The sequence below is a fragment of the Choristoneura fumiferana genome, chromosome 16, assembly GCF_025370935.1.
Source record: "Choristoneura fumiferana chromosome 16, NRCan_CFum_1, whole genome shotgun sequence".
NCBI lineage: Eukaryota > Metazoa > Arthropoda > Insecta > Lepidoptera > Tortricidae > Choristoneura > Choristoneura fumiferana.
In genome coordinates this window covers 18,171,370-18,195,521 of record NC_133487.1, presented here as the reverse complement: position 1 = coordinate 18,195,521, position 24,152 = coordinate 18,171,370, and the positions used below count along the sequence as shown (strand labels likewise).

General features: G+C 37.1%; 1 protein-coding gene and 1 non-coding gene across 2 annotated transcripts; one reads left to right on the top strand and one right to left on the bottom strand.

Moving 5' to 3' along the window:
• Nucleotides 1-677: 677 nt before the first annotated feature.
• On the bottom strand, nucleotides 678-784 carry LOC141436660 (U6 spliceosomal RNA). The gene has a single exon (XR_012452318.1). It is a non-coding gene; the product is annotated as a U6 spliceosomal RNA (small nuclear RNA).
• A 9,248-nt stretch (nucleotides 785-10,032) lies between these two features.
• Nucleotides 10,033-18,064, top strand: LOC141436121 (organic cation transporter protein-like). Its single transcript, XM_074098980.1, has 7 exons — nucleotides 10,033-10,281; nucleotides 13,095-13,408; nucleotides 13,901-14,126; nucleotides 14,707-14,962; nucleotides 15,285-15,908; nucleotides 16,696-16,877; nucleotides 17,384-18,064. Exons 2-7 carry the CDS (start codon nucleotides 13,218-13,220, stop codon nucleotides 17,591-17,593), a joined length of 1,689 nt encoding a protein of 562 aa, XP_073955081.1. The 5' UTR covers nucleotides 10,033-10,281; nucleotides 13,095-13,217; the 3' UTR covers nucleotides 17,594-18,064.
• Nucleotides 18,065-24,152: the final 6,088 nt, after the last annotated feature.

The window sequence follows — 24,152 nt, the reverse complement described above, 5'->3', positions numbered from 1 at the left end:
AAGTATGTACCTAAGGATTACGTAGCAAGTGGAAAGAAGTGGTCTCTGCCTACTCCTACGGGAAAGAGGCGTGATTATATGTATGTATGTATGTAATACTACCCAAAGACAGACAGACGGATAAAAAGCTCGCCTTTGTACATAGGTATATCTCATTGTTTGTCAATTGTGTTTGTTTACAATAAAGAGTTTACATACATACAGATAGCTGGACCGACATGGCGAAACCAGTAACTATAACAAACTATAACAAGTTTTCAAGTTACTGTGGCACAGAATATATAATATATAATAGTACTAACGTAGCGTAACGTGACTCTGGCGAAACTATAAGGGTTCCTAGTTGACTACGGAACGCTAAAAACGCAGTGTGCATAGGCCGTAGTTAGGTACCTACCTAAAGATGGCGTCGTGTCAAAGTAGTCGTTGTGATAAGAATCCTTATCAATTATCTTCAAAAAATGTGGAACGCTTCACGAATATATAATATATACAGAATATATAATATATAATAGTACTAACGTAGCGTAACGTGACTCTGGCGAAACTATAAGGGTTCCTAGTTGACTACGGAACGCTAAAAACGCAGTGTGCATAGGCCGTAGTTAGGTACCTACCTAAAGATGGCGTCGTGTCAAAGTAGTCGTTGTGATAAGAATCCTTATCAATTATCTTCAAAAAATGTGGAACGCTTCACGATTTTGCGTGTCATCCTTGCGCAGGGGCCATGCTAATCTTCTCTGTATCGTTCCAATTTTAGTATATGTACTGCCGAAGCAAGTACAAACGTATAGTTGTAAAATTTGTATATATACCGTTTTCATTAAGAAACTTCACTACCGTGATTTACGTTTTTGCTAAATTTCTTCCTAATTCATTAAATAAAACGAAACAAAAAAACAAAATCTGATTAAGAAAATTTAAGGGTTTTAACTTGTCATAATAAAATAGCAGTTAAGTCATCATTTATATAAATAAATCGACAAAATATTAAATTTTCTTCGTGTTCGTGTTAGCCACGCCATCTAGATTAACATAGTGGAAACAAGTAGGAAAGTGCTGTCACAGGACTGTTTGTTAGACCAGACAGCGAGTGTTTATGATAGTCTAGCATATTGTAAAACAGCGCCATCTAGTCAAAATGTTTAAAACTAAATGCTGCACAACAGCATAGCTACAGGTTATTTAGTTCTAGTTCGCACGAGGAAAAGAATTTAATAATGTTGCCTGTTTTACAAAGATGGCGTTATTACTGAAAAAATGAAAATGACACAAATCCATTTCCGTACCGAGGCCGTACCATTGTAGAGGGACAATTTAGTCATTAGTAAAATAATTTACCTTTGTTTTTTATCCGGTTTAGTTAAATGCTATTTTTTCCAAAAGGATTCATACAAAATTATAATTTATTAGTAACAAAATAACATGATATTTACATCGATAAGTAAGGATATAATTCCAAAAATTTAATTGAAATAATGTGATATTATGGCATTTAAGATACTCAAAAAACTGTTTACGATTTTGTGGTATGCTGCACTCTGACGGCAGAAAAATGCAATAATATTCCTTATTCTTATAACGTTTACGTAGATTATTGTTAGGTATGATGCATGTATGATGTTACATATTTATTTATTTATTTATTACTTAATGACTCTTTAATGTTAGTCCCGGAGATGGTGACACAAAATATTAGATCAATTTTGTACCAGTATGGCGGTTCTTCATTGGTCTAATTACGGAATGACAAAAAAGAAAATAATGGTCATAGCGCTGGTACCGGCGGCCTAATCGCGTGGGCGTTAATCGAACGTGTCGGATAAATAAAGAGTGTCGAACGATTTGCTCCACAAAAATGCTTGTATTTTCCGATAGTCGATAAAAAAGAAGTACTTAGAAAGAAAGAAAGAAAGGTTTATTTTGGCTCCAAAAGTACCACCTAAAACTAAGACTAGAACTAGCACTAAAACTATGTTACTTGGTGACACGGCAGGATACCTTAGGTGGTAGCGTAATGCTATACTTCTCCGGTGTGACTTACAGCCCGCCATACCAACGCGAATACATTAGGTAATAAAAAAAAAAAACAATTCAACCATTTGTTCCAGGCTAATTTTTGCACAGCTAATCATCGTCGAGTAGCCATCCACGAAATACACCATGCCATACTTTTCTGGCAGTTTCAAATGGCCGCCATACCGCCGCAAAGGAGTAATTTTTATTTTCGCAAAACGATTTAGTACCAGTATTGCGTTTGGATTTTTGGAAAGTATTTGATGAAATGTGACCGTTATATTTCCCATACTAACTTATTTATTCGACACGTTTTGAAAATGTGACTAAAATACGTAAAAATATTTTTTACATCATCGAATCATTGTATTCTGTTCGTTTAGATGTAATTATATCTAAAAAAAATTATTCCGGATTGTAACCATGGGGTGGACGACTGTCGAACTTAAGCCAAGATGATAATATTTTTTTTTTTGTACGATTTGTACCAGTATGGCATTTGGATTTTTGGAAATGATATGATACAATGTGACCCTTATTATGGTAGAGGTAAAAAGTGGCGCCATACTTACGCCAAATCTTAGAATTTTGAAAAAATTCGCCACCTCCCACAGGTATGGCATTATCAACTTTTATTTATAATCATACACTGAACTGTTAAAAAAAATCGTTTTGCAAAAAAAAAAAATAGGTACTTCTTTGCGGCGGTATGGCGGCCATTGGGAACCGTCGGAAAAGTATGGCAAGGTGATTTCCGTGAATGGCTACTCGACGATGATTACGAGTAGCTGCGTAAAAATAAGCCTGGTACAAATGGTTGAATTGTTTTTTTTTTATTAATGTATTCGCGTCGGTATGGCGGGCTGTAAGTCACACCGGAGAAGTATGGCATTACGCTACCGCCTAGCATTTTTGTGGACCAATCGTTCGATACTCGTTATTTATCCGACACGTTCGATTAACGCCCACACGATTGGGCCGCCAGTACCAGCGCTATGACCATAATTTTTTTATTATTCCGTAATTAGACCCCTGAAGAACCGCCATACTGGTACAAATGATCTAATATTTTGTGTCACCATCTCCGGGTCTATGTACCTACACCACAAATAGTAGTACTTAGTTGTATGATGTGATGTATTGAATGAATAAATAAACTACAAAATATATAAATTATTCTACTTTAATTATATTCGCGTAGTTGCACAACGTCCGAATATATTCCGTTCATTTCATGGTTGCAATTCCAAGCGCCTGTTGTGGAAGCAAGGCAAATTATCTCTGATCCCATCTTATTGCTATTCGTGGCGCCAGGCGTTGCTTAATTGTGTTTCTATTATAGTGCTGTCATCATAAGATTTGTGTTTTACAAAAATGGTTGCCGGGAAGTAGAAGTTTTGAAAATTGATCGACACGGTTTTGTACGAGTAGGTTACAAACTTTTATTGAATTCATGTGTTTTGAAATAAACACGTATCTACAGTGAAAAGGATAAAGTACCCACTAGCTAGCTAGCAGATTTGAATACTCATTAATTTCAACTTGATACTTCCCCACGATCCTGGGAAAAAAGTTCTTGATAGACGGGTAACCAAGTGACATAAGTGTTCCGTTATTTACTTTATTTACTTTGAGTAAGTAAAAGTAAGTAAGTAAGTAAATCCTCATATCATAATAAATACCAACAAGTCTATGCCAGATATCCAAATTTTTATATTTAGTTGTACATACATATGTAGAATATAATCTGTCCCACTGTACGGGGCTGACATTGTCAATATATGACAAAAGCCCTTTCAATTAATTAAATAAAAAAAGTAATTCCTTTTCTAAAAGTAAGTAATACCTACCTAAAGTACGTAGTAAGTAGTACCTACACTATATTATAGCTGAAGGTTGTGCTCAAGGGAAAATAAGTACCTAGGCAAAATTACGCCTTGAAAATGCTCCTGAAAATGTTATTAAATTTGAGCACGTCTTAAGTACAGTCAGAACCAGTCAAAGCGTTACGTTGGGGAGGTGTCCATATCAATGTAAGTAGATATTATAACATTTTGATTCAGTACTTTGCAACATATCTATGCAGGTGGTAGGACCTTGTGCAAGGTCCGCCCGGATTGCTACCACCATCTTGCTCACTAATCCTGCCGTGAAGCAGCAGTGCTTGCACTGTTGTGTTTCGGTTCGGCGTGGAGAGTAAGACAGCCGGTGAAATTAATGGCACTTGAGGTATCCCATCTTAGGCCTCTAGGTTGGCAACGCATCTGCAATACCCCTGGTGTTGTAGATGTTTATGGGCGGTGGTGATCTCTTAAAAAAACGTGTTTTTGTAAGTAATTTAAATTGTGTGACATTTATGGGGAAGGCCTATATGTATGGCGGAGGCCTATGTCCAACAGTGGACGTCCCACGGCTGAGATGATGATGATGAGTTGTGTGCTCATTGGCTTTGAAAATAAACTCTGAGTTGAGTTTGAAACTATTTTGAGTTTTTTGCGGTGTTGTTTCATCATCATCATCCCAGCCTATATACGTCCCACTGCTGGGCACAGGCCTCCTCTCAGAACAAGAGGGCTTGGGCCATAGTTCCCACGCGGGCCCAGTGCGGATTGGGAACTTCACACACACCATTGAATTGCTTCGCAGATTTGTGCAGGTTTCCTCCCGATGTTTTCCTTCACCGCAAAGCTCGTGGTACATTTCAAATGTAATTCCGCACATGAATTTGGAAAAACTCAGAGGTGCGAGCCGGGGTTTGAACCCACGACCCTCTGCTTGAGAGGCGATAGGTCAAACCACTAGGCCACCACGGCTTTGGCTTTGGCGGTGTTGTTTGCTATAGTTTATTATTTATTTATTTCAAGGAACGATGCCTATAAAACTTACTTTTTAACTGAAACTTACTTAAGTATTTGGGCCAATCAACTATTTTACCGACACTTTGGGCGTCTCCTGCGTTACCAAAATTGTCTCTGGCGTTATCAAAAAATCGTACCTACTTCCAACAAGATATCATGGCATGTATTCATGTACACCATTATTAAATTAGAGAAAAAACATGTTTACTTACAAAAATCTGCAATTGTTTGAAAAATGTCGCGGACAGATTAGTGTCGGTAAAAAAGTTGATTGGCCCATAGTTGTTTATTTCCCTCTAAAAATCGTGTGACGTCGCCTAGCAAGTTAAAGAAACTACCTGGTTAATTATTATATCTTCGAATGAAGCGATTCACATTATGTAGTAGTGATCGAACTTCACTTCAGGAAGTTCGTTTGATCATATTATATTTTAGTAAGCTAGTTGAGAAAAGGAAGTACCTACCGAATCTATTAAAACTGGTAAAGACACTTTGTTAACCACCACTTAGTACCTGGGCGACCAAGCTCCGCTCGCGCTAAAACTCGGTAACTAGCGTTTTCCCAGAGATAAACATACCGAATTTCATCGAAGTCGTTGGAGCCGTTTCCGAGATTTTGATTGTATATATACATTATATACAAGAATTGATCGTTTAAAGGTATAAGATAGATAGATAGATTAGATTAGATTAGATAGATAAAATATATACCATCTTTATGCCAGTACAATTTTGCAGTAACCCCAAATGTCAGGAGGTATAAGTAGTAAAACATTAAATATCAAAAATATCATTTAATGTAAGTAGTAAAAAACAATTAAATTTTAGGCCAAAAAACTGGTTTTCTGGCCATAACTTTTGTGTTAATTAGTTTCAAATAAAAACCCTCGACCAGTTTTTAGAGACGTCAAAGACGAACCGTTAGATCTTTCACGTTAAAAGAGATACGAAATAAGTGTTTTTTCAGACAATGTTTAAAAAAATCCTACAAAATTAAGTATTCATTTTTTTTTCAAAATCCGGTACACAAAAATGGAGATAAAAGATTGGAGAACCGATAGCTGTTTGACTTATAATTCTATCTGTAGTACAAAAGTAGGATACGATTCAAAACTTGTCAAAAATCGATGAAAACCCCGGGTAGCCCCTTAAATACAATATTTTTTAATGAAATCGTATCAAAGTTATCATTACCAACATATTTTCTCGCGGACATTACTTCTTATTCAAGGTTTCTTTTATCACACCGACGTTAAATCTCTGCTAATGACGTCACGCCCGCGGCCCATCTACTAACAGACAGTAATAATGTTTGTATAAACAAACATTATGTTGGCCACGTGTCTAATGTGGTAGTTTAATTATTAGGGGAGGAAAAAGAGGGTTTTTTTTATATCTTTTGCCAGGGGAGAAGGCTATAGTAAGATTAGATTAGATTGATTTATTTCCTTATGAAAAAATAAGAAATTCACAAAAGGATCGTCAAATTGTATACAAAAAATTAATATACTATAGTAGCAAATTACAATAAAATGTCAGTTAAAAATATACTTAATGACAATGTCAAATAAGAGTTAAATTTAAAAATAATATCAATTATTAAGGGGTTAACATAGAAGTTAAAATTACAATTACTATGTCAAATTTAATAAATTGGAACGATCGATCAAATAAACAATAAAACAATTAAAATTTCAATGCGATATAAGTAACGTGTATTATCCATATCCATACTAATCATAATGCAAAAGTGTGTTTGTATGTTTGTCCGTCTTTCACGCCGTAACGGAGCGACGGATCGACGTGATTTTTGGCATAGAGATAGTTTATTGGGCATTTATTCGAGCGTTTCAACCGTTTTTTTTTCTGGTCACTTTTCTGACACAATGGCCGAATATTTTGATACAGTTTTTCAGTTCATCATCATCATCATCGGCCTATCTTAGTCCACTGCTGGACATAGGCCTCTCCAGTTGCACGCCACTGAGCACGATCCTCGGCCAGTCTCATCCAGTTCTTGCCAGCTAACCTGCGAAGATCATCGCTCCACCTAGTCTGAGGGCGTCCTACGCCACGCTTGCCGATTCGCTTGTTTCGCTTGTTTTTCAGTTATCTGGCAGAAATACAGGAACTCTAACAAAAAATCGAAAACAACATCAAAAATCTACAGCCAATTCGTTAAAACAGGGCCAAATAAATGAGGCGCTCGAAACGCTCGAATAATCGCCCTATGGGCCCGAGAGTGACATAGGCTACTTTTTAACCCGGAAAATGCACAGTTCCCGAGGGAACAGCACGCGATAACCGATTACCACGCGAGCGGAGCCGCGGGCAAAAGCTAGTAATATTATAAATGTAAAAGTGTGTGTGTTTGTATGTTTGTCCGTCTTTCACGTCAAAACGGAGCGACGGATTATTTTTGGTATAGAGGTAGTTTATGGGCCAGAGAGTGCCAAATGCTACTTAGTTTTATCCCGGAAAAAATCACGGTTCCCAAGAGAACAGTGCGCGATAACCGAATTCCACGCGGGCGAAGCCGCGGTCAAAAGCTAGTTAGTTGATAAGTAGTCGGAGTTTTTGACCACCGACACAAGAAAAAAGCTTGTGCGTCAGTTTGTCTGTCCGTTTGTATCATCGTAGCTCTCAAATGGATGGACAGAATTTGTTGCGGTTTTTTTTGCGTGAAAGTTAGCTCATTTCGGTGGTAGCTCTATGCTCTAATCTGTGGTCTAGACCCAGATAAGAAAATTTTAAGTTAACTTTCGTATTAAAATGACTTGCCAGTAACCCTAAGCGTCCGCGCCGGAGTAGGCAGTCAAGTCAAAGTCAAAGTCAAAATATCTTTATTCAATTTAGGCTATAACAAGCACTTATGAATGGCAAAAAAAAAAAACTACCACCGGTTCGGAAAAACCTCTGCTGAGAAGAATCCGGCAAGAAACTCAACGAGGTACATTTTTTTATAAAAACAGATTTACAATATTATTAAATGATATGTATACGTAATAAGTCTCCTAAAGGGTCGGAGTTTACATACTTCTCCTCTTTTACTATGGTAAAAGAGTGGGTAGATTATAAATACAAATATGTTTTTATTGGTCGCTGACAATACTGTATTAATTGGATGATTAACTAACTGTAGTCAACTGGGATATAGTTCATAAATTTATGTTGATAGGTAAATAAGCTCCTTTTTATTAATGCACATCATCGGTATCATCCCAGCTTATATACGTCCCACTGCTGGGCACAGCCTCCTCTCAGAATGAGAGGGCTTGGGCTGTAGTTCCCACGCGGGCCCAGTGCGGATTGGGAATTTCACATACACCATTGAATTGCTTTCGCAGGTTGCGCAGGTTTTTTCACCGTGTTTTCCTACACCGTAAAGCTCATGGTAAGTTTCAAATGTAAACTCAGTTGTTCGAGCCGGGGTTTGGACTCACGATCCTCTGCTTGAGAGGCCATAGGTCAAACCACTACGCCACCACGGCCTTTTAATGATCATCGAAATGTAAACTTCTAGTGAAATATCGAGTAAGTACAAAAAGTTTCTGTGTTTGTTTGACACTTCTTCTCAGTCGTACACTCCTGACGGAGTGGTCTTGGTTATGGATGTCTTGTAGATTGGTTGCGGCTTTTGCGAGACTTCTCTATCTCTTTCTATGTGGCAGATATAAATACGTCAGTTGTAATTTTTTTCAATATTTTTATGATAATAATATTCGTGTGCAAACATAATAAATGCTCTCCTATCAAATTGGTCAAAATGTACATAATTAGTACGAGTGTGAACTAGGGTATCGCTATAAAAGTATCGGTTTTGCTTACTGCGGTAAGGAACCCTGAAAACAGTATAAAAAGTATGAAACTATTATTAAGGGCTACAAAAGGACCGGTGCCGTATATGGACAGCATTAGCCCAATGGCCCGTGAAATTTGACGTCGCACAGCTATCAACAGCATAGGCAGATGTTTTAGCGGACATACAAACATACATACGTACCTACGAGTAATAGGGATGAGCGAGAGAGTAAAAGCTGTGGTGGCAGTGGTTTGATCTATGGCCTCTCAAGCAGAGAATCGTCGGTTCAAATCCGAAAGCATTTTAAAAGAATAAAGGGCTGTTTCACCACCTATTGATTAGTTTTAATTGACGGATAAATGTGATGTCGTCTCTGTTTGTTTTGTTTGAATAGACGGAGACGGCATCACATCTTATCCGTCAGTTATAATTAAGCAATGGGTGGTGAAACAGCCCCTTAAAATCGTTTATTAGCTGATAGAATAGATGATACAGAAACATTAGCTAAATATATACAATGCACGCCTATTTCAATGAGCCAAAATGGCCGCCACTTAGCACTTCGGGGTTTTTCGAAATTGATGTGCAAAATGACAGAGAAATATATAGACATAGCCGATCAAAGTTCAGTGTGGCGCTATACCTACATGTGTACACTTTTTAATGACGTCACGGAGCTCCCACTCTGGAAATTTGACAAACTGAATCTTTATAATTTGTCTATCTATCTATCTTCTTGTAATACTCTAATACCCCTAACCGAGCTATTCTTGATTTACTGACATTTGGTGCAAATGAAAAATGGACAACTCTAAATAATACCATAGTATAAATAATAGTACAAGTACAGAAGGCACGATTCTTATGCAGACGTCACTTTTGTACGGCAGTGAAGCTTCTGTACTTGTACTATTACTTATTCTATGGTATAATTTTGAGTTGTCCATTTTACATTTGCACCAAATGACAGTAAATCCAATCCAATGGGCGGTGGTGATCTCTTAGCATCAGGAGACCCACTTGCTCGTTTGCCATCCAGTCGAATAAAAAAAAAGAGAATAATTCCCGAATCAACCAATATGGGTAAAAAATAAACTTCAACTAAGTAATTGCATAATGTTTAATGTTTATTTGGGCAAAAAACAGTCAATATAGAAAAAAAATTAAGAAAATAAGACTTAAACGAAACATAGACCAGCAAATATGACACTATTAAATTACACAGTAGAGTAACACATACAAAAAATATAAATGACCTATTAAACAATAATTTAGTAGAACAAAACGAAACTAATGTTTTAACAGTGCAGCTTTAAAACTGTTAAATGAAAGGTTGAATATATCTAATTCCGAAAATGAATTATTGTAGGTTTTACAAGCTCTACGTATAAAAGCATTGGAAGCATATCTTCTACGAGTGAACGGGACATGAAACAGCTTTATGAGTCGCGTATTAGGACGAGGTACTCTAAGACATATTTTATGTAACAGATATGGGGAGTCAGTTCTATTCGAAAGAATATTATGCAAAAGAATTTGGTTTCTGAATGTGCGTCGATCCTTTAGTGATACAATACTATCACCGCTGTACGATGTGCCCGACTGGTGAGCCTTCCACTGCAAGTGTTTAATTAATTTATTTTGTATTTTTTATATCAAATCTATATATATTCCATATTATAATACATACTCATTTTCAAGAGAAGATTCCTATGATCTCCTTAACGTCCTCATTAACTCTGCAAGAACCGGCGATGATAAAGCTGCAGCCGTCATCGCCGTGCTTCATAGCCAGCCATTTCTCGGCAATAATCCCGTTCACGGTACGAACCGTTACCCGTTTTAAGTGATCCTTAACTCGGGGTTGCTCGAATTACTACCGTTTGCTTTAGGTGCCATTTCAATTCCGGTTTTATTAACTGCTTAGGGAACTGGGAGCGTGCCTAATTAAAATATTTTAACGCAAGTTTTCATCATCATCATCATATCAGTCGTATGGCGTCCACTGTTGGACATAGGTTTCCCCCATAGACCTCCAGTTGCTTTGGCTGGAAGCAGCCTGCACCGTGAACCCGCTGTTTTAACCAGGTCATCCGTCCATCTCGTTGGTGGACGTCTTACGCTGCGTTTGCCGATCTGTGTTTTCCATTCGAGAACTTATCGGCCCCTAGACCATCTGTCCTCCGTATGATGTGGCCTGACCCTCGTTCTTCTCTGTATCTCCTCATTTCTGTTTCGATCCTGTAGAGAAACTCCGAGCATAGCGGTCTCCATAGCTCGCTGAGTAACTTTTAAGCCTAATGATAAGGGCTGCAGTGAATCTATACGTCATCACTGGCAACGCACACTGGTCGAAGACCATTTGTTTAATTGACGAAAGAAAAAATATTGTGTCCAATATTTTGATAACCTGGATGGACCAATTATAATTTTTAGGACGCTGGCCATCCATATAGAAACACCAGCCTTAATTAATTAGTGAAGATAATTAATTTGCTCTACGAAACCAACAACACTGTTTTTAATTATTTAACACTTGCAGCACCCCTACTTTCGATGTTTAAAAACCGTTAAAACCTCTTATTTACTCCATATTCCATTAAAACACCATAGAATTGATGGACACAATGACGGCCGTTTCATTACAATATCAATACCAAGAGGGTGGCCAGTACAGGTGATTCTAGTCAACCAGAAAATGAACTTTTAACTTTTTTTGCTAGCGGTTAGGGTGATCGAGTTAATGTAGTTTTTGAGGTTGTGTTAATTGACCCAAAAAGATGGGTAGCTGCACAAAAGTCGGCTTGAATGGCGAGTTATTTAAAGAGTGACGTCTTATTTTTAACTGACTACAAAAAAAAAGGAGGTTATAGTATAGGTAGTGCCACGAGAGTTGAAGTGAATGATTACACACACAGCTACATGAAGAACTGATTGCACAAAAGGAAAATGAATGAAATGAATAAGTGAATGTCAAAATCCCGCTGTCATTACATGACATGTTGTTGTGTGCGTGACCTCAACTCTGGTGGCATTACCTATATATCAATTTGGTCGAAGTAAGGCCCAGTACGGATTGGGAACTTCAGACACGCTATCGAATTGCTTCGCAGTTTTGTGCAGGTTTCCTCCCGATGTTTTCCTTCCTCGTAAAGTTTGGTAAATTTTAAATTTAAGTTGTTCTGAGGCGTCGATTTCAAAATGGTAGAAAATATTTTAATGGATTTTTGTCGTTGTTTTTTTTAGTAGACTATATTTTATATAGGATACCTTGTCTTGACTGACAGATTAGTCAAAATAGCACGTGTGTGTTGGCAGGCTGCTTGAAGATAAATAAAAGTCTAGCAAATACAGTACATTGTAGTTTGTGTTGGTTTTGTTTTTAAATATTTAATTCATGATGTCGGAGCTATTAATTGACTTACTGATAAGCTCTCACAGTTTTTATTACATCTGATAAACGTTGGTTGGTTTATGGAAGAAATAATGTTTGACTTAGAACTGCACCCGGGGAAACAATAATTTGCATGCGCACAAGCATTTTTTATAAATTGTAGGACCTTGAGCACGGTGTCCTTAATATTACCACGCACTGGTGCTGTCGCTTAGCAGCATCGTTTGCACCGTTGTATTAGATATAGAGATTTAATCAAGCGGAGCTTCATCCTTATCCCTTTAGTTTGTTACCGCATTCAAACCCTCTGTATTTGCATGTACCTGATGAACGCAATCATCATCATCTCCAGCCTTTTAATAACTATCGTCTTCTGGGTACAGTTTGTTTTTACATGACATTCACATGACGTTTACCGAAATGCTTATGGCAAATACTTGTCTACTGTCGCCTTCCGTGAAGTCGCCAAACGGTCACAGCGGAAGACCAGCGTTCGCCTGCTCGGCCAACGCTATGCTGAGCTGGGGCCGTTTCGCGATTTTGCAAACTTGCTTTTTAAGTTTTAGCGAACTGTGAATAAAATGTTTCTTTCTTCCAAATATTTAATATATAATTTAGCGCAAAAATTGATATCCGTCTCTTGGAATGGCACTCCATTTGCTTTCCAAAAAAATGAATACAATTGTTAAAAAAAACAATAACGAAAAATTTTAACTACTCGAAGGTTTTCCTAACCCTGTGGGGTTTTTGACCACACTACAATCACACTTATTTAAGTTAGCTTTACGGCTAAATATCTACCACCACCCCCACCACGGCTTGCCGTGGCATTATGCTGAGTGGGGACCTATTTAGCGTCATGTCTGTCTTGTCTTTGTTCTATTGTTATGTTAATTGTGATGTTTTTATGGCGTTAGATAAATGTATTTTCTTTCTTTCTTTCTTTCTTTCAAATATCTTAAAAAAAAACAAATTAAAAAACTTATTCCTTGTACTGATTGACACTTTTTTTGTAACTAATTAGCATCGCAAGTACCATTCGACAAACAGTCTGGTTGCTATTTTATCTTCAAGATAAGAAACCGCAAATACTTGTTAATGCAACAAGCGGAACGAAACAAGATCAGAGAGACAGTAAACGGGCACAATGTCTCAATGCGTTGACGTGCCGACATTGAAGAATGATGATGAAGTGAGTTTGGACAGGATCCTGGTAGAAGAAGTTGGGCAGTTTGGGATGTTTCAGTTAAGAGTTATAGCTCTGTGTGCTCTGGTCGCCCTGTTTGCTGGTTTAGCCACAAACGACTATGTGTTCACTTTTGCAAAAGTAAATACTCGGTGAGTGTAACTTTATATTGTAAGATAAAACCCAACTGCCTTGAAAACTTTGAACAAAAACTAAAATGAAAAAAAAAAATTGTCTAGTAGTTTAGAATCTTAAATAAGTTAAAGTTCAACAGTCGGGACCCATTCAAAATTGTAACCAGGTCAAAAATTATCATCGATGGGTCCTGCCTGACTTGAAGTTTGTTAATAAACTGTTATTATATTAAATTTTGATAATATTTAATATTGAAGTTGCACCCGTAGATGACATTATTTTGCGAAATTTTATTAAAATTTCAAAACTATAGTAAGTGGTGTTGATCACATTAACAGAAAATAGTAAATGCGAACCTTGATAATTTTAGTTAAATTTCAAACAGTTTTTCTCAATATAATTATATTTCAAAGAAAAAAATACTAGTTTTACTCGTATGCTAAAAGCTTTGGTCATTATTGTTTTCATTACTTTCTTTATCCTTTTTAAATATACATTATTTGTTGCAGGTGTTTGATATCAGAATGCGAAAGCAGCCAGAGCTCTCAACGAAACTTTACTCCATCATGGCTCGCCAATGCTGTACCAGCCACTGGAAACTCTTTCGACAACTGTCATCGATATCCCAGTCGACCAAATGTATCCGACTCATGTTCAGGGGATCAGTTTGATCGAGATTCTGTGATAGAATGTGATGATTACGTTTATGAGGATAAAAACTCCGCTATTTTTGAGGTTGTTTTTCATAATTTTGTTATCAACGCGTGTGTACTTAGCCTAAACTGCTGCTACTGTTTTGTCGGCATCTAGATTATTTTCTTATTAAATTACCTTGGTACTAAGGTGATTTAGCGGCAGATGTTTTTTTTTTAATTTTAGATTAATGAATTTGGTAACATGAACAATATAAGGCGCCTGTCTTATGTGCGCATGCGCTTTGGTAATTGTGTACATATGTACGAATCCTTTGCACTGTGAAAAAAGGAACGGACTTGGTCTATACTGCGCTTGCACAAAAGCTGCTAGCGGCGGTTTTTGCCTGGCCCTGTTGATTCTTGCTAGAACGGATTACTTAGACAGATAAATAGATAGGCACGCAAAGTAAAACAAAAAAAAAATGTATAAAAAGTGCAAAGGAAACCGCAAGCAGAGAAGAAAAAAAAATTGATATAATTTTTCTTACTAAGTCTATGTTTAATAAAATAATCAACAGTAAAAAAGGTGACGAAAATAAAAATACAATGGACAAAACATAATTGAGTACAACATTGAGCTGAATTGGTGATAGTAAACAACGAATTGTTTGTCGTTCCAGTTTAATTTGGCTTGTGACGAATGGCGTCCAAACATAATAGGATCAATTGCTCTCTTCGGAATGATGGTATGCTTGCCTATCACAGGCTTTGTCGCCGACCATTGGGGTCGCCGCATCGCACTGTCCCTCACTGCCTTCAACCTGGCTTGGATCGGATGCCTTAAATACTTCGCTGACTCCTACACTAGCATTGTCATTCTAACATTAATTCAGAACGTCACTGGAATGTGTTCTTTTTCGTGCGCTTATATTCAAGGTACTGTCTGTTTCTTTTTAACATTTATTCCTTTTAATGACTTATTTATTAACTGATCTCAAAAAGGGAAAAAAGTCTTAATCTGTTTTTTTTTTACTTCAGAACTATGTCATTTCTAAAAACTAATTAAAAAAATAAGAAGTATAGTTACGGAGAGTATGTTTCTCGGTTCGTCTGATTTAATTTTTTTTGTTAAATTTTCAATTATTTACAATGGCAAATTCAAATAATTAGTTTAGTATTTCTTTAGTTGCTTCAATAAACTTTATTAATTTGTTTCAAATACGTATCATAAAACCTTTACCAAGAGTTTATTTTGCAGCTGTAGAATTCATGGGACCAAAATATCGCGTGATGGCTGGAGTTTCAATGAGTACCTTCCTGGCCACTGGAGCTACTCTGCAAGGTCTGATAGCTTGGACGAGACCCTACTGGAGACACCTGATTCTCATACTTTTTGTACCAGCTTTGAGCACTTTCTCCTACTTCTGGATTTCTCCAGAATCCATACGATGGTTAATTAGCAAAGGCCGCTATAAAGAGTCCGAAGCTATTTTAAAGAAAGCAGCTAAATTGAACAATAAAGTCCTCTCTGAAAAGACTTTGAAGGCGTTTGCTGTTAATAACGATAAAGAAATAACTAAAAAGGATGATTCTGGACCATGGCTAGTGTATTTAGTTTTTAAGCATAAAGTTATTCTTCTCCGCTGTATAGTTACGCCAGTGTGGTGGATTACAGCGTTATTCGTATATTATGGCTTAACGCTATCTTCAGTAGGAATCTCGGGAAATAAATATTTGAATTACAGTGCTGTTAATGCAGTAGAGATACCGGGATTCTGGACTACTTTCTTACTACTAGATAGAATCGGTAGAAAACCTTTGATTATTGGAGGATATTGGATTTGTGGGGCGTGCCAGCTTGCGTACATTTTCATACCCAATGGTGAGTTTTTTGAACAACTATATAGAAATGAAAAAAAAAACGCATGATGAAGGATTCCGTACTCGAAATGTATACATCCCTTTTTTCCTTGGACATGCGATAACTTGCAATGGCTTTAAGAAAAAGAAAAAAAAGCAAAATGCCCTTACTTACCCTTACTTGCCCTTACCTACTGAACTTACTTAATTTTTAAAAGGTTCTTCTATGAAATTTTTAGAAGTTCTCACGAGAATTTTTGGGGTAAAATTTTGGACGAAATTTGGTGGATAGCTGAAAATTTAAAATAATGCAGAGCTACTTTGTATTCCAAAATTTGCACAAGATCAGGATAAAATCTCAAAATTTCAATCGCTAGGATGTTTACTCTTGTTTTCGATATCCTATCTATTGATCAAAGGTAAACTGAAAGAAATCCCTTTAAGGCTTGTCCATTGAATACCTTAGAAAATTTTCTATATATACCTCTGTTTTCTGTATCTACTACTTGCTATGTCATGTTCAATAAAGATTCATTTTGTTGTATTGAATTGTTCGCCTTTGTGCATCTCATTTTCTTGTCTGTTAATCGCACTTGTTTTATCTAATATAAAAAAAAAACTTAAAACGAGTTGCTCAGCGCGAAATTCGGGGATAACGATTTCGCTTATACTTTTTTTGTTGTATTTGTTATTGTCAAGAAAAGGTTTTTATAGAAGAAAATTTGTAAAAATTACAACGGGCTCGAAGCCGAGAGCATCAGCGTACAAAAAGATTTCTGCTATACAATAATTCTCTTATATTATTACAGGACATAACTCTCTGGCACTGGCAGTATATCTAATTGGAAAACTGAGTATATCAGCGGTCATCACTGCTGTCTACGTGTATACAGCTGAACTGTACCCCACCCGGCATCGCACCAGTCTGTTGGCGTATTCGTCCATGATCGGCAGATTGGGTGCTATATTAGCTCCATTAACTCCTTCTTTAGTAAGTTTTTCACTGTTTTTAATTTTGATATGTCTACAGCAACTACTGACCTAATAAGAAGCTCCGAGAATTTTTTAATCATTGTATCATCGAATCCTTGTAATTAGACTAAGTACCTAAAAAGCAATTTCTTTGCATGTGCGAAAATGTGTCCTCAAGCACTCAACTCTCTGTCTTCGTCTTCTTCTTCAACCATTATCCACCCAATGCTGAGTGTAGGTTTACTCCTATGCACGCCATTCTGTTCGGTCTTGTGCCCTTCGCATCCAGTTCTTCCCAGACACGCACTCGTAAATGTCTGAAAATGTACCACTAGTTTGGAAAAATCTCTGCCGAGAAGAACTCGGCAAGAAATACTCGGCTATCTGTCAAATTTTAAGACTCTAGTTTAGATTTAGGTTTAACCTGTAAGTTGACTGTTACTCGTATTCATTCTATCAGTTAGTGATGTTACTCTTTCACAGATATAAGATTTATCATAAATACCACATCTGTTTTGTTCACAGCGCTCTGTCATCTGGGAGCATTTACCCTTTGCATTATTTGGTGGCATGGCGTTCCTATCGGGGCTGTTGGTATTCCTGGCTCCTGAGACTCTTGGCGTCGCGTTGCCTGACACTATGCAAGAAGCCAATGACCTTGGCAGACACTCCCGCTCCTCCATCTTGCAGTGTCTAAGGGGGTTTGTGTATCGAAGGAAGTGTTCAATAAGTTGATACAAAATTTTGTTTTATTATTAAAGTATGGTCGCGGAGCACGAAGGATTTCGCGCAATGACCTTCATTGCTTGTCTCTGTCACTCGCGCGTGAATATTTGACATCGCATTTGTAAAAAATCATGTGTACGAGCGCGACGGCAAATATTTACGCGCGAGCGACAGAGACACATAGTGGAAGGTCATTGTACGAAATTCTTCGTGCTCCGTGACCGGATTTTAGTCAATTTCGTATTATGTCTGTGATTACACTATAAAATTACTGTGAGTTTTTTTTTTCAATGTTATATTAGTACATTACTGCAGAGGCCATGAAGTAAGGGATTGATGGACGAGTTCGGGGTAGACGGCCAAGTCGCAGACGAGTATAGTGCTTTTCTCAAACAATGTGAGGAAATATTTCATCCATCCATCCATCCATCCATCCGTCCATCCATCCGTCCATCCATCCGTCCATCCGTCCGTCCATCCATCTGTCCGTCCGTCCATCCATCCGTCCGTCCATCCATCCGTCCGTCCATCCATCCGTCCGTCCGTCCATCCGTCCGTCCATCCATCCGTCCGTCCATCCATCCATCCGTCCATCCGTCCGTCCATCCGTACATCCATCCATCCGTCCGTCCATCCATCCATCCGTCCATCCATCCATCCATCCATTCATCCGTCCGTCCGTCCATCCATCCGTCCGTCCATCCATTCGTCCGTCCGCCCATCCGTCCGTCCATCCATCCGTCCGTCCATCCGTCCGTCCATCCATCCATCCGTCCGTCCGTCCATCCGTCCGTCCATCCATCCGTCCATCCATCCATCCATCCATCCGTCCACCCATCCATCCGTCCATCCATCCATCCATCCATCCGTCCGTCCGTCCGTCCGTCCGTCCATCCATCCATCCATATATCACATCGCATCGCAGTATCGCAAATGCTTACAGAGTAGTGGTAGTTGGCTGTTCGTAATTTTTCCTTTGTCAGTTTAATGTTAGTAAGCAAAATTAAAAAGTTAGAGCAGCGGACAATAATGGATTTTCATACATACTTCATGGCCTAGGCCAAGAAGTTATGTAGGGAGGTGGTAGGAAGCCATAAATGAGAAACTTCATGTCTCCATTTCGTGACATTAACGCATACATTTCCGAGCATGTTTGAGAAAATGTAACATTATGTAATGGTCGGGACCCATTAGGTACTTACTATGATTTTTTTAAGCTGGTCACGATTTGAGTGGGTTGCAAATGTTGAACTTTAAGTTAGCTACTTAACAGATTCTTAGACTGCTCAGCTAGACTTGTTTTCTCCTTGTTAGTAGTTTTTAAGGCAGGCGGTTTTTTTTTTTACTGTTTTATTTCATATTTTTTGGTATTTCTTTGAGAATGGTTGGTTAAAATTATTTATTTAATAAAAAAAAATTAAGTCCCCGCCTTTTTTTAAGATTAAGATTAAGATTAAGATTGATTTATTTGCCAACATGAACAATACAGGCACACAGGCACACAGAGTACAAATAAACAATAAACTAATAAAAAATGCGTTTTCAACTCAGCACCTCAAACAAGCAGGTTTTGCTATGAGAAATCAGTGAGCAAAATCGCATTTTGCTCACTCCGTGAGACAAAGTAACTTTTTAATTATTTTTTTTTAAATGCTGAGTACAGTGTTGGGTCTACTCACTGAATTCCAAATATTTGAACTTTACTTTGATCTGTCATTTCACTTCAACTCGAAAAAAGCAAGAGATAGGATCAAATTTGTCGATTAGGTACAAACTTAAATTAAATTTTTGGTATTAAAAATATATCGAAATATTTCCAAAATGTAAATTTTCCCGATCTTTTAATAAAGTATGAAACCTCGTTGCACGAAAGCCGCTTCTCTTGTTTTTTTTTATAAAAGAATTTCGTATACTGCCTCTACAATATAATTATTATTTGTTAAATTGAATTATTTTTTAACAAATCTATTTATGTTTATGTAATAGAATTCTTAATAAAAATCATATTTAAAGGTTTAATTGTTCAACCTTTTCATTACCCCGAGATGAGGCTTTTTGCAGTATTAAAAATAAGTGTGACATTAGTACAAGAAGTTAAGATTGCATGTTATAAGTATGCGATTTTATTGTAGCTACTGGACTCTTTTTATGGTTTTAAATGTAATTATTATATTTGATAATAATCGGATTCTATTTTAAAAAAATGTGTTGTTTTGTAAACAGGTAGGTATATGTGGTTTATTCTTATGTTACATTTAAATTATGTTCTCGCTGCTGAGGTGAAAAATTGTATGTGCTCACACGAGACCAAAGTTTTTTTGCATCTCGTGTATTTCAATCCCTTGCTGATCTCAGGATTCTAACCTAGAATCACTCGCTAACGCTCGTGATTCTTATAGAATCCTTCGCTTACTCGGGATTTAAAATCAACACTCGCAACAAAAAACAACTTTGCTCTCTTGTTGCACAAATAACTATTGCCAGTCCCTTGCACTGTGTGGCAAAAGGATCAGGCTCAGCTTATGCTGCGCTTTTTCGCGGACACCATATTGAAATTGTATATATCCTTAGTCACTCCAACAGATACGACAAATCTTATGATACCGCATATTATTGTTAAAATCCGTCCAGCCGTTTAAGCTGCAGCGAGGACCAAAAAATGGACATACATACATACATACATACGCTAATTATTTAACTACAAAACTAAATAGCGCTTTGACAAGACATCTGTACTCCAAATTTCATTTATGTACATCTGTGAGTTTTCGAGTAAAATGCCTGTGACTTATGGACGGATGGACAGACAGACAGACGGACTTGACGAAACTATAAGGGTTCCGTTTTTGCCATTTGGGCTACAAAACCATAAAAATTTGTAAATACAAAGAAAGTCGCGTGCAGAAGCTAGTATTAAATATAGACCGCGATAGCGCTGCGCTATTTTGAGGTCATAAGTTTCAAAAAATCTTAGGTTTCTTATTTATTGCCTGTGGGTACAGTCGGACCTATGAAGTTTATTATTGAAATTTGCGTTACATTTGTCGCTTGTTTTTTCAGTAATTCGATTAATGATTGCCATGCCGATCCAAAAAAACTTCCCCATTATTCCTTCCGATTTAGATGAATTTCGGTATACAAAGTTGGGTTTACTTTATTGTTTAAAAAATTCGTACTATGTACTATTAATATCAATTTACAACCTGGCATTTAACTACCTGGTTATGTTACGATCTTGACATTCTACTACTTGGTTATTTTACGACCTTGACATTCTACTACCTGGTTATTTTACGACCTTGACGTTCTACTATCTGGTTATTTTACGATCTTGACATTGTACTACCTGGACATTCTACGACCTGGGCACCTGGACATTTTACGACTTTGACGTAAGACGCCGAAGACGTCAAAGTCTTTATGACATTGTATTTTGTATTGTAAAAATATGGGTATCAAATGAACGTTAATAATACACAGCACAATAACTCTTTATTGCACACCAACACATAAAGCAGTACAGAAAAGACAGGTATATACATAGAGATTTTCTAAGTCTAAGGTAAGCAATAATAAGTTCATTCTAAATTATATAAGTTATAGTAATACTTTTAATCTAGAATTTTCACAGAAATATCGAAAAAGTATAACAAATAAAAACATTAAATTAGAAAAAAAACAGACTGCCTTAAAAACTAAAAGGAAGCAAATAAGTCTAGTGGTCTAGAACACTGTTAAGTAGCTTGTTTAAGCACGTAACAGTCGGGACCCATTCAAATCGTAACCAGCTCAAATAATCTTAGTAATCTAGTCTTAGTAGTACATACCTACGAGTACTCTCGTTTACTTCACAAATTAATAAAATTAAATGTTTATTCAGATTCCTGGAACACCAAAACCCACAGCGATCGACGAAGGTAAATATTTTGTTAAAGCTGAAAACTTAGTTATTTTCAGAAAATCAATTTAATTCACGATAACAATCGAGTTGTTCCCAAAAAAATATTCAAAATTACACCCAAAAGCTTCGCGTCAAAGTTGAGATTTGTGAAAGGCGCCTAATATGAATTTCGTACGCAAACGAGATTGAATGTAATTGAAAAAGGAGGAAATGCAATAAGAAACGGAACAGCGGAATGAAATTGTTTTAGAAGTGGCGAACGTTGGGTGCTAAGATATTCCGCTCATAGCTCTATACTTATTCGTTTTTTATTAACATCACTTTTGTAGTTAACATTTCTCTTAGACATTTTTGCTACTCCGTGGGAGTCAGACTCTACATATTAGAGATAGACTCTGGGTGACAGTCTTTCCCGGCCCGGATAGTACCGGGATGGAAATACCGACCCTGTTTTCCGTGTACACGCCCCTATATGAGCTCCTGTCAGTTTCTGAAAAAGTTTAGTGTAAAAATTCAAAAATCTTAAATTCCGATTTTTAGGGATCCGTACCCAAAGGGTGAAAACGGGACCCTGCGAGTATTACTAAGACTCCGCTATCCATTTGTCACCAGGCTGTATCTCATGAACTGTGATAGCTAGGTAGACAGTTGAAATTTCACAGATTATGTATTTCTGTTGTCGCTATAACGGCAAACACTAAAAACTGAATAAAATAAATATTTATCAACAAACGTGCTTTTTTTGCCGTTTTTTGCTCGATATTAATAACGGCAACAGGTAGACGCTTGAAATATTCATAGAATATTTAGTCGTATATTCACTTTAAAAATAAATACTTTATTTTACTACTTATTTTATTAATACTTATTTTATTTTAATTTAATTATTTAATTAAATTAAAATAAAATAAGTATTTAAAGGGGCTCCCATACAACAAACCTGTTTTGCTAATGTCTAATGTTGTATAGATAATGGCACGGAACCCTTCGTGCGCGTGTCCGATTCCCACTTGGCCGGATTTTGTGTTTAATTTTACTTGGAGGAAGTGTACCTTTACACTATAGTTAGGTACAGTCACCATCCGATATTTCGGAGTGAACAATGGGAAATATATTTTCAATCAAATCTGTCTCTAAGTATGAGTCATCAGATTAATGTAAACCTGTATCATAAATTATAGTTTGATCATCAAAATTCGATCACTAAAATAATAGATCTGTCACCTAATAAATAGATCAATTCTCCTATCTATTCTACTAAGGCAGGTCTGGTTAGGTACGACGACGAGCGAAGCGAGGAGGAGTGTTAGGTAGAACTGCGACCCTCAGAACCGATAATTTTTTGCTAATACTTGTATGATGAATATAAATATTTGTAGTAAGTAAGTAGGTAGAGCTATATGGTTATTGCATGATCATGTAATACGCATCCAAACAGGGAGTCCGGCGTACCGCCTGACGTTGTTAGTCATAATGTATTTTTTTTTCTATTGACGATTGGACAATTCACAAAAATTAAATTTTTTTGGAAAACATTTGGCGAAACATCTTCATAAACTTTCTTTATATAATTGGCAGAATAGCATCGCATTCAAACAACAAAGCACTACAAGCAAGTGCCGACCAAACGCTTTTTTCCTAAGGTCATAGGAACCGCTTGGGAGTCCTATCCAGAGCGAACCTCATTTCGTTATTCATGTAAAGAGACTCGAAAGATGTCGTTGCAATTTCACGTAATAGCATCAATACGGTACAAGTATTATTTTAAAGAAGCTGAAAGCGGTTTTGGTCATGAGTGCTTGGCTGGTTTCATCGTGGCATAATTTTTGATGTTGGAAATTGCATTTATGCGTTATTTTATGAAATGTGGAGATACGTAGAAGAACGAAATCGTCGTTATAGTCGAGCGAATTAGCTCGTTGAAGTGGCAATGGGCAGGCTATATCTGTGCTATAGCACAGAACAGAACAGATGGTTTTGTTGAAGCCGAATAGTTCCGAATGGAGACCGCGGATCTGCAAGCGTAACGTAGGACCACCAATAAGGTGGATAAATGACCTGGCTTAAAGCCGCGGGTTCACGGTGGATGTAGGCCGCTTACAACCGAAGCAACTGGAGGTTTATGGAGGAATATGGCTAACAGTGGACATCATACGGCTGGCATGATGACGATGATGATTATTTGTTACTAGACTTTACCCGCGGCTTTGTTCGCGTAAACCATGAAACCCGGCAGTTAATTAGAATTCCGTGATTTTACCAAATTTCTGTCTTTCATCGCAGTAGCATTTCTTTTGGTCAATTCCTCTTTATCTTTCTGTAATTAGTTTATTTCATTTTGCACCGAGAAATGAACTCATTTGAGATAGCTTTTATCATCAAAGACAATCATCAAAATTTTACCCAAGAAAACGTTTGAGAAGTTTTTTTTTATCACCATCGAGAACTTGCACATATATATCTTTATCGCCTTTGTACATATATCTCAATGTCTGTCAATTGTGTTTGTTACTTATTTTGTACAATAAAAGAGCACATACATACATACTTGCATCCAGAATAAAATCTATTGTAAGTCCTCATCAAATCTCATCTAAATCAGTGCAACGGAGTTATATATTAGCAAGTTAATACTCCACACTCATAGCAGATGGTACCACCGCCGCA

Excerpts from the sequence above, each read along its gene's own strand:
- LOC141436121 (XM_074098980.1), top strand. The coding sequence starts at position 13,218 with ATGTCTCAATGCGTTGACGTGCCGACATTGAAGAATGATGATGAAGTG. Across the intron at positions 15,909-16,695 it reads GTACATTTTCATACCCAATG|GACATAACTCTCTGGCACTG; the intron begins GTGAGTTTTTTG and ends ATATTATTACAG. Across the intron at positions 16,878-17,383 it reads CTCCATTAACTCCTTCTTTA|CGCTCTGTCATCTGGGAGCA; the intron begins GTAAGTTTTTCA and ends TTTTGTTCACAG.